We start from the raw sequence: 11,350 nt of genomic DNA on the forward strand, positions 1-11,350 counted from the left end.
AAAATGACCTCAGTAAATTCTCATATTTTTCTATATCGGTTTCATCGAATTGATTATTTATAGCTGCTGACAACAAAAAGGTTGATGCTTTTTGAAGCACAGTATAATATACAGTTTGTGTAAAGAACATCATGGGTAGATGTGTGTCATATGTGAACATTGTCAGTGAAATTATTTTATTTTTTAAATCATTGGCTCTTGGGTTAGGACTGGCTATGCAAACGAACATCTGTTGTAAGTTTGTGTGTGTCACATAATGTTGAAGTTGGGGTCGGGCAGTACGATATAAATACAGAAAGACATCTGCCAACTTTCAGACTGTGACATCAATTTGAAAAAGGACCGCAACTTGTCAGTAGATTAAATAAAAATCAGGGTTTCCACTGATTTTACAATACATTTTCACGGCCTGGAAATGTAATGTAATTAGAAAAAAGAAATTGACAGTTATGGAAAAGTCATGGAATTTTTTGCGTGTAATGAAATTGCAGTTATCTTGCATGGATAATCGTCCATGTTATGTAACATAGCAGCACATTATAGCTCTTATATGCGTCAATGCGTGACGTTAAAAAAAAAGATTATAGGTCTTTGAAAAATCATGGAAAAGTTTAGGAATTTTATCCATGAAAATGTGTGGGAATAGTAAAAATTGCCTTTGCCATTGCAATTCAGTTACCATTACAGCGACTTTGACACTGAGGAAAAATTAAACATTGTAAGTTTCATACTACTCAAATGAGTCATTTGGAAGGTTGTTGTAATAGATTGTGTCATTTTATTATTTTTTTTTTTATTTTTTAATTTTGTACCACCTCCAAACTTTACCTTTGTCTGTCTGACTTGTTTTCTACTCATATATTGTCTGTTTCATACTAACTGCTGCAAAAATAAATTGACCTCCTGGCAGGGAAATGTGTTGTCTTGAAATTGTGTGCCTCGAGTTGTGCCTCTGCCATCCACCAGAGTGCGCCTTTACTTCACCTTTAACCATGCGCGGAAAAAAACAGGTTTTTTTTCACAAGGAATTCACAACTTGCAAGCTTAAGTTGAACCAGTAAAGAAAATAATTTTAATATTTGTGAAACCACTAAAACACACAGGTATCCTGTCCAATCACACCACATGTGCAGGTGGAGAACATGACAGCTCTTCTAAAGTCACTTGAAAGCCAAAATGAGACTCCGTCCCAATGTGTTGTATTTATAGAACAATCAGTTGCAATTAAACAGTTATGAGGCACTATACAGTGACTTTGGCAGTGCAGTTTTCAGCATACCCAGGGGTATAGCCTTGCTTTGATGGTCCACAACAACATTTAGTCTTTGTAGCATGGCAGATGGTCAAAAACGCTCACAGAAACCACTAACACTGATAATGACACCATTTCCCGCTCTTCTCGCCCCAGTCTACCTTCTGCTGGGACAAATGAAACTGGCACAGGCACAGCACCGCTACATCACTACAATGTGAAAACAAAATCATTTTATTTGACTAACAGCTATACATAGTTTGGAGAAAACAAAACCAGCATCAGGTGCCCCTCCCGTGGATGAGGAATGGTTAGATGAGGTGCAGACAGGTGAAGAGGTGACTTTTAGCGGCGCTTGTCGTATGTCTGTATTGTGCTCCAGTCATAGGACTCTGCAGAGGGAGAAAGCTTGTTAGCTTTAGCACACATGTTGCCCTGTTGTCAGTTTTTCTAAAGAAAGTAAGAAGTAGCATGTGTGTCTTGACATGAGCAGAATTTACTTGAATTTAACTCACCTGGCTCCTCTTGGCTCCTTTTCCCCATCAGTCCAACAAAAGAGTTGACTTTATGCCCTTCAAAGTAAGATATTTTTATTGAAACAGTCCCCTTACACGATTTTGTCTGGCAATTTCACAGCAAAAATATGTTTTAGCTAACTAAACCAGGGCCATAAGCAGAACTTTAGAATTGATTAAGTCAAAAGTTAAACCCTTTAACACCTGGATTGACCAGATTTCTTGTGCTGCATTCAGATGCCTTTTAGTAGCATTTAAAACTCTAAAACCATAGAGAATTAGTTTGATTTCTTTCCAAAACACGGGGGAAAACCCAATGAGTAACTTGGCAAGAAATATACCACAGAAATATACTGTAAGAAAAAAAAAGGAGAAGATGACAAAGAAATGATCTGAAAATTAGCTGGAGGGAGTTTAGAATGTAATCAAAAACAAGGAAAAGCTGTGCAGAAAATTATATTTATAATTCTCTAAATGATATATTTAAAATAATTATTAAAATGATTAATTATTTAAAAAATGTGTTTATTTTTTCATAGTAGCATTTTCTCAAGGGCATTTTTTTTTGTTGTTATTTATTTTTATTTATTTAGATTTTTATTCATTTTGGAGCCATTTCCTGCTAGTCTTTTAACCACCTTGCAACCCATTAGATTAATTTTGAGTCTCCCTGGGACAGAGCTAGGAAATCTGTAGTTCTGAGCCACATATGGCTCTCTCAAAATTGGCAAAATTGGTCTTTTGATAGTGAAGGTTGCTGACGCCTGCCTGATACTTTTTTGCGTTGTACGCTTGCGGACAGCTGCTGTGTAACTGTTGAATGAAAAGTCCTCCTCTGGATCTCTTTACTGTGGATGCGACCTTTTTGTCTTTAGTGGTAGCTCTGGCTCTACTTGCAACACATGTGGACTCAAGTATTTTACTTTTAACTAACTCTGATACTGTGGGTCCTGCCAGGTTTGCAGTGGTGTAAATGTGACGAACAGTTGCATCACAGGCTGACTGGCGTCCCTGTCAATCACAGTAATGGACTGTAATATGATCATGGGGAGGAGGGGTGATGTATTGGATTGGGTTGTTATAAAACTATAGGAACCCTGGGGGAATATCTTATTTTACAAACATCAATATTTGCATTAGACTGATGAGAATTATCGGTAAATGTATAAAATGTGCCCTTGTAAATCAGATCTTAAACTTACTGAACCTGAGCAATGCCTCAGTTTTTGTCTGTTGTATATTTAATTTAAGACGTTTGTGTAAGAGTGTAAGAGTAGAGGCATCCTTGTTTTAACCCCTCTATCCAGCACAAGCGTAAACAATCCAATTTAACTCAGATGTCCTTGGGGCATTGATCCCGGCTCTTTCTATCTCCCTAACGATGAGTGACTTCTAGTCATGCCTGCATAAGAAGAATAAATTAGATGTATATTTACTTATGCTGCACTGTGTTGCTTAACTGGAGTGGGCGAATAATTTTGACTAAAAAAAAAAACCTGACAGAGAAAAGAGAAAATCCCCTCCTCCTCATTTCTTTTTCCAGTGTGCTCTTTATCTCTTTCCTCTTTGTCACACACAGACGTCTGCTCTGGACCACCTTCCTCACTGACAAATTAATGTGGTCCAGCAATCAAAAGACAAGCTGCAACAATCAACTCTGGTCAATTAATTAAACCCTGTGAAATGTTGTGCTTCCTCCAGTTTCCCACTTTTTCATATTCATTGACATAAATATACATATTCTACTCAATTTGTAATATTGTAGGCGAAATGTGAAAGGCTTTGCTTTTCCAAATGAGCTTCCGCTATTCATCTATTCATGCTTTCTGGAACTCGGAAACCAAATGACTCACCCTTTCTACTTTTAGTGGGGGCGAGTTCATGTCCGAGATAAACACATATATCCCCTGAAACACCTGCTGGCTCCAGTCAAATACGGGGAACACACACAAAAAAGCCCTATAAATTCATTTGATTCTGACAAATATGGCTTTTCTCATACATAAGGCCATAGGAATACAAACTGAATCTTATCATAGGATTATGAAGCATTTCAGATAGATCGGTGGGTTTCAATGAGTTTTTTTAAGGTTAAGACGCAGTAGTGGGGCCATAGGTATAGATTTTAGGGGTGTACAGGGATAAGTCCCCCCTCAAAAAGGTGACAAGAAAATTACAAAAAAAAAATTGTAAAAAAGGGGGAATTATTAGAAGTTTATCCAAAAATAGGGAAAAATGTCCCGAAAACGATATTTTTGATTAGAACAATTTTATATTTAAAATCATGTAACAGGAAAAAAAGATCATATAAAATAAACACATTTTTATCGGCACCTTTTCAAGATGATTTTCATGTTCATTTTTGTTTTGCACTTTTTTGTGTGTGTGCTTATTTTCAGTTGATTTTCTTGTAACGTTTTACCATTTTTGGGCCATGTCTTGTTAAGTTGCTCATTACCTTCTCCCAGTGTTCAATCAAATCTATTTGCTCAGTTTTTAAAGGGTTAAATGTGCTCACCCTTAGGCCAACAAAAAGTGTGGGGTTGCGAAAGCATTGCAGGAAAACCTACACATGACCAAATATGATTACAGGAGTTTCTAACTGGATAGTGATAAAAGAGGAGTTTAGGAGTATCCTCTTCTTCCTGACTTTTGAGTAGAACAGAGTAAGTGATTTGATACTCACTTTTGCGGGTGATCTGTGCGTTTGCTGTGGGAGGAAAGAGAGAGTGAGGTCAAAAAGTCGGACCACAGAGGGAAAAAAAGTCGGTAAGCTACTGAGAGTAAGCTCTTACCCATGGAGCGCTTTCCCATCAGACCGATGAACTGATGTGGCCGCGGCTTTCTTGTCATCCTCAGGAGGATTTCTCTGAATGGGTCGTTGGATAGCCAGCCATCCTGAGGGAGGGGGGTCATTAAATGTTCACAGATACACCAAGCAGAATTGCGTAGAACCAGGCTGGTTAGAAATATTATTGTAATACTTAATGTCATGTGCCACCAAAATGTTTAAACCAATTCATAAAGACATTTGGGGGACAAAACAAGGCAATAACTGAAGGTATTTTAGTAAACGTGTCACTTAAATGTAGCTGTTCCTTGAATGCACCTCAATGTGACATTTATTTTGGCCTGTTATATAAGAGTACAATAATTGCATCCCCTTTACCAGCATCAGCCCACCGCCCTCCCCTACACACTGGCGCAGATTTTGTGGGGAATGCAGGAGACGTGCGTTTGTCCTTCCTAATAATAACATGAAAGTAGCAGATGGCTTTAATTTTGAAAAAAAAAAAGGATTTATCTACCAGAAAATGATGCAGAAAAGACAAAAATGTATGAAAAAAATTACCACCAAATTCACCAGAATACTTTTTTTTTTTTTTTTAAGTGGAGGACCCCAAAACCCCAATATCAAACCTACACCCTTGCCTACACACTCATAAACTACGCAGCGTAATAACCCATATAAGGCTAACATTTTGAACTTTTATTAAGTGTTCCTATCTCCATCTCAGGATATATCTCCACAGCGTGCATTAGTCTGACTGAGATATGGACCTGGGGGCCACTAATGTCTTGCACATTAAGTTGTAATGATTTATTGCAGCCTCATTCATCTGCAGAATGGCTCCGGCCTACAGTTTAGGCTACTGATGGAGCTGCTTGGCAAGTGTCCAATGTGCAATGTCAAACGCAGGACGTGCGTTTCATGGCAATGGAGATTGTTTGGGCTTCAGCTTCTTCTATAGTGTGCACTTAAGGATTGATTTAATTTCCTGTTGGCTGGCTGCTCTGGGAACTGCAACCGTCTCCATCGCCATGATGGGTGTTACTGAGTCATGAAATCTGATTTTCTTTAAGAGTGTTTCACCTGATGCAATCCAGTGAAAAATATTTAATTAAAAGCTTACTAATGAATTAGCATCTGCTCTATCCTGTGTATCTCTAGATTGTCACATTAATTGGGGGAAATTGATGATATCTGCACTGAGAACAGAATTATCCACATTGGTTGATTTGTTTCTACTTTTAGGAAATGCAGCCTTGAAGCCTAGAAGCCCAAACTGATTCACTTTTTCAGTCACAGAACCAGATACAGAACTAGTCTTAAATCTAATTAGTTCTTACTTATTAATAATATATATTTTATTCAATTCAACATGGCAATTGGAGAGCTTGAGTAATGGATAAAAATTACCACATCCTCAAAAAAAGAAAAAGAAGAAAAGAAAAACGCAGTTATCCCAAAGCCTATTATCTCATACATTTTTGCTCAACTTCAATGCGCAGAAGATAATATTTGGGTTTTAGTAGAAAACATTATATTGCATAATTTGTTGCTGGGATTAAATTTACTTAAGTAAAATAAACCAACATCCTTGAGTAAAAACAAAAGCTAAACATATTTCCAGTTTTATATCTTCACTTTCATATTTGGGTTAAACAAAGTTAGAAGGCACAGGTTTATGCAACTTTCTTCCAGGATAGAAAAAAAACATTTTATTCCTACATTTTTTCTTCCACAATAGAACCCAATAATAAGTGATATTTTCGAATAACATAATATTTAAAGAACCCCCTGCCCAAGAGTACCTGGATTTGATTACTGTTCGTCCAGTAGTCAACCTCTTCTTTTGGGTCGTTTTCCTCGCAAAAAACTTGGGCGACGGCGAAAAAAGCCATTAAAACAGGTAAAAGCAGTAACTTCATCATGCCGAACTTCTTTTTTCCTCCTCGACTGGATACGTAAGACTCGCTATTTTTATTCAAATAACCTCTGATACTTGACTTTAAAACAAAATTAAAAAAAAACTAAATTAGTGAGCTTGGAGGCACGAGCCGCTGCAGTTCTGTGCGCGCACTGCTTCTTCCCTCACAGCTCAACAGTAGTCCATAGCGCGTGCGTGCGTGCGTCAAAACGCTGTGCCGGGGATCCCACCACTGTCTCCAAAGCTCTCCGCGCGCTCAGTCTCTGCAGCAACTGCTTCTCGTCTCGTGCGCCCTGCTGTCCAGAAAGCCTTGCATGCGCTCCTATATAACAGCCATACCAGTAATGGGATTACTCGTGTCCAGTTAGTTACTGTAGTCAGTTAAGGTACCAATGAAAAGCCAGTTGATATCACGAACTCTAAATGATGTGCGTCACTGGACTTTCCCCACCTTAAAATCAGCCCCGAATGCAATTTGAATTCATCATAAATATTCAGAAATTCATCGTGACACCATTAGTGCCTACCACCACTCAGCAATCCGACTGAAAAGAGCATCTGTCTAATGATGAACTAATAATTTATCACATCATAAAACTCTATGCAGTATTTTCATGATTAATGGGCCTTATGTATTGGAAGATTTTATGCCCCTGAAAAAGAGAGCGGAGGGAGCTCAGTCTTGTATTCACGTTTGTATTCTTTCTAAACAGTTGATGGATGAGTTGTTTTTCTAATTCATTTATATCAAAGTAAAAAGTCCCTTTATACATGTTAAAGTCTGTTACTTCTACATGGAAATTTGGGTGAAACTCGGTGAAGGTGGAGGGACTTCACTGTTCCTGCACACGTGTCTATCATCACATCAAAATTAAGAGCAAACAGTATTTTCTAGTTTCATTGAAATCTTGAAAGCAGATATATGAACATAATGGAAAGCCTCTACTCTCACTCAATAACGTAACAGTCGCGTTAGTATGTAGTGACGCACTTGGTTTAACATAGTTTTTACTCTTAACAGTGGCGCTCCCAAGGGGGGGCAGGGAGGCTCATGGCCCCCTGACACAGTTGCTCTTCCTCCAGTGGCTCTCTCAGGCATAAATAATTGGCTGTTGATAATACTGTGGCAGGCTGTGACAAGCTCATTTTAAACTTGTGACACTAAACAACCTAAGGCAGGATACTCGACTTGCTTTGCCCGGGGGCCACTTTTGCAAAATGACAAAAGGCCAAGGGCCATGTTCACAGAATTTTAGCATGCTTCTAAAGCGTTAGGACATTTCTATAGGATTTTAGGATGTTTCCAAGATTTTAAGACATGTCTAGGATTTTAGGGCGATTCTCGGATTTTAGGTTGTGACTAGAATTTTAAGACGTTTCCAGGATTTTAGGACATTTCTCGGATTTTAGGACGTTTCCAGAATTTTACGACATTTCTAGGATTTTAGTAGGTTTCTAGGATTTGATCCCTATCCAGGGTAAGGCTACATTTTGGTGATGTAAAACCTGGTATGGTGATTTTCGTAGTCCATTGAACTCTCACCTAAGTCTAAATTCTTGCTTTAAGTCTAAATTCTTGCTTGTGTTGTACGTCGCTTTGGATAAAAGCGTCTGCTAAATGAAATTGTAGAATTGTAGAAGATATGATAGAAAGCAGATTTTATGGGTATCCATGAGTCTCTGCTAAACTCAAGAAAGCTTGTTGTGACCTCCTTCAAATGAAAAGGAAAAGGACAGCCAGCCTATTTGAAGAATAATGAATTACCTGAAACATGTTTATACAGATACCCAACACATTTAAACAGGATTGTTGTAGAACTCAAAATGCTTACTGTTTGTTATTAGATAATCAGTAATATTAACTGTAAAATAAGAAACCAAAGTCTTATACCTTAATTCTCTATGCTGACATAGTTTTCAACAAGCCTATATATACTTCAGCAGCATAAAAAAATCAGGAAATTCAGTTATGCCCTCAGGTTTTTGAGGTTCCACCCCAATAATATCTGGGGTGCCACTGATTCAGTTTTATAGATACATTTTATTCAATTAATTTCTTGTAATTGTATAATTTTTATTTGACTTTGGCAACATCTTAGATCCATATTTCATTTTTATTTTGTTATAGCTTAAAGAAGAAACTATACTTATGCAAACCTCTAATATCAAAGCCTTAATGAAAAGGAGAAGGGTGTGTGACCTGGTGGGGTCACACTGATTTACATTAGAAAAGCTTTTCTTAAAAGGGTATGATGTTCAGGGTGAATAGACGACTACGCTGCCACACATAGTTCAGTGTCCACGCACTTCAACGAGTGCTTGATTTGCCTAAGTGTCTTTATTCCATCAACAATACGTTCATTTTATTTACCCATGTGCTATCGGTGAATGGACCTCAGTCTGTCTTCTATGGCAAGTTTCATTATTCATCTGTTCAGCCTGCAAATATTAATTTACATAAAGTATTGATGAAGGATGTTTTGACCTTGATATTCTGTATATTTTATTATTATTTCTGAGGGTTCAGAGCATTGAGTTCAAACCATGAACATGATTGTATTCACCCTCCCCCCCCCCCCCCATCTTGTTTGGTCTGCCCCCCCCCCATTGTGTGTGGTTTTGGGACACACAAATCTTGGTTTAACTTCCTGTTCAGGTGAAGTGGTTGTGTAGGTTTACACTAATACCCATTACTTATCTCTACCAACGGGGGCTCTGCGGTCACAGCCACTCCGGACAAGAATTTGATCACCCTCACAACTGTGACGGCTCATCCAATTAACAGACGGAAGGGGGAGGTGAGGAGAGAAAGCTGGAGAGAGGTGATGGAGCTGTTGGGAGCCATGGGAGGGAGTTACCACGAAGGAGGAGGAGGATTGAGAAAGAGAGCAGGGTGCCGTTGAATTCAGGGCACACAGATAAACAGATATGCGGGTTGTGTTCATCAGTCCTGAGAGACTGAGAGGTGTTTGCAGCCGTTATCTCTGCAGAGGTAATGGGATCAGATGGATTGCATAGTCGGTCACTGTGGACACTCCTCTCACTTTGATAAGGCAGCAAATAGGACTCGGAGATGCATGAATATATTAGAGCATAAGTTGATTTTGTGCATGGATTGAATCCAGAGTGGATCATTTGTTGGAGGAGATGTCTGAGTCAAAGCAACACGTTGCCAATAGTTAATGCATGGGCAACTTGAATCAGAAAATCCCCGGTGTAAACAGGGATGTTACCAAACATTCAATTTATCTTATGATTAAAACAGCCTAAAAGATGCTAAATAAAAACAGATTTGTTAAAATATTAACTATCGTGAACAGAAAATTAGCACAAGGATCTTTTGATCTTCCATGAAAATGTAGACAGAAGATAAACCCTGTATGAATTTTAGTGAACTGCATGCTCGCCTTGTATGTAACTTAATGTAAGACATTGTCAAATGAGAGAGGGAGGCCATTCATTTTACTGTAATTACAATGTCTGGCAATTAATGTGGTTATAATTTATTGATGTTAAAATGATACATGTGGTACCCTTACCGACTCACTTGGACTTGATACAAACATACGTACAAAGCACACTGTAACATTTTCGTTAAAAAAAATAAAATAATTGTGGTGGTAATTTAAATGGGGCTACCACATGTTAATCTTCTCAGTGGGTATAATATGCTGACCAGATATTCACAACAGGAGCTTGTGCAGTTAATTTTTCAGCATGAAAACCTGATGGCAGCGACAGATATGAGTTCCTTCTAATGTAGTTATCAAAGACCTCCAGTAAAAAAAATTAAGACAGTCTAAAAATGTTGCAACAATTCTTTTAATGTTAAAAACAAAAAATGTTTGTCATTAGACGGGTTTCCATTAACCCTCAAATTTAGAAAAAAAAAAAAAATTTAGAAATTTCTATTGCAAAAAAGTTTGTCTGCTTGCATGAGGTGGTATTTCAGGAGTTTTTTTTTTAAAGCCATATTTCGCAAAACTGCAATGGAAACACTGTTTTTTGCTTTTATAAGTCACATTTTGTAATGGCTATGCGCTTGTCAGCAGGAGCTGGCACCTTCAACAAGTGTGGCTCGGCTTTCTAATATCATTCGCATAACCCTACGTTGTATCGACTGGAAATAATAACGGCTGATGCAGTGGCTGCAATAGAAATGAACCTGCTTGTGTTCTGAACATCCATCACCATTCTTCTTGAAATGTTATGACGAGAGGAGAAGTTCATAATATAGCGAGAAAAGTCACATAACATGAAGGAAACACAGCCATCTTGCCATTGTGTTTTATCAACATGTTGAAAATTTCACTAAAATAAATTTTGCACAAATCTGTAATGGAAATCTGCCTATTGCTTCCCAAAATGACCCAAATGCAGGACAACTCAAAAGTACCCTTCTTTCAAGCTCCACAGAGTCAGCTTGTAACACAGGCCTTGTGTTGTAAATTTGTTGTCTCCAGACCAAACTGATGATTCTCTAACGTAGGAAAGCTCTCCTTAGAGCCACAGGAGACATACTTGTATAACTCTCACTGTGATGAGAAAACTCCATTCAATATCAGCTTAGTGCCCCTTTAATGTTTGCTGATCAATATGTTTCTCTGTGATGTTTATTTTTTTGACAGGACAGTACTGACGCCTGTAAAATCATTGTGACATCCAATTTAATTACTGTTTACTCTCCTTGCCTTCTCTCACTTGTTGCTAATGTGGAGGAGCAGGGGTAGTCTGCTCTCATCAGCCCTCTGAAGCAGTCACGAGAGCTGTCGTTTCTGCCATTTTTGCGCTCAAGAGGACTTGATTAAATCCTTGAATTAAAGACTCTGAGATAACATAGTTAGTTAAGTAGCCTCAATCTTTTTAAGAAT

At 38.1% G+C, this 11,350-nt stretch overlaps 1 protein-coding gene across 1 annotated transcript; it reads right to left on the reverse strand.

Annotated features, from left to right (window-relative positions):
* Window positions 1-1,420: 1,420 nt before the first annotated feature.
* tac1 (tachykinin precursor 1) lies at window positions 1,421-6,759 on the reverse strand. Its single transcript, XM_042507051.1, has 5 exons — window positions 6,364-6,759; window positions 4,563-4,665; window positions 4,454-4,477; window positions 1,768-1,824; window positions 1,421-1,644 (listed from the first exon to the last, which is right to left on the reverse strand). Exons 1-5 carry the CDS (start codon window positions 6,481-6,483, stop codon window positions 1,598-1,600), a joined length of 351 nt encoding a protein of 116 aa, XP_042362985.1. The 5' UTR covers window positions 6,484-6,759; the 3' UTR covers window positions 1,421-1,597.
* Window positions 6,760-11,350: the final 4,591 nt, after the last annotated feature.

Source organism: Plectropomus leopardus, chromosome 18 (assembly GCF_008729295.1).
Source record: "Plectropomus leopardus isolate mb chromosome 18, YSFRI_Pleo_2.0, whole genome shotgun sequence".
In the NCBI taxonomy this organism is placed as follows: domain Eukaryota; kingdom Metazoa; phylum Chordata; class Actinopteri; order Perciformes; family Serranidae; genus Plectropomus; species Plectropomus leopardus.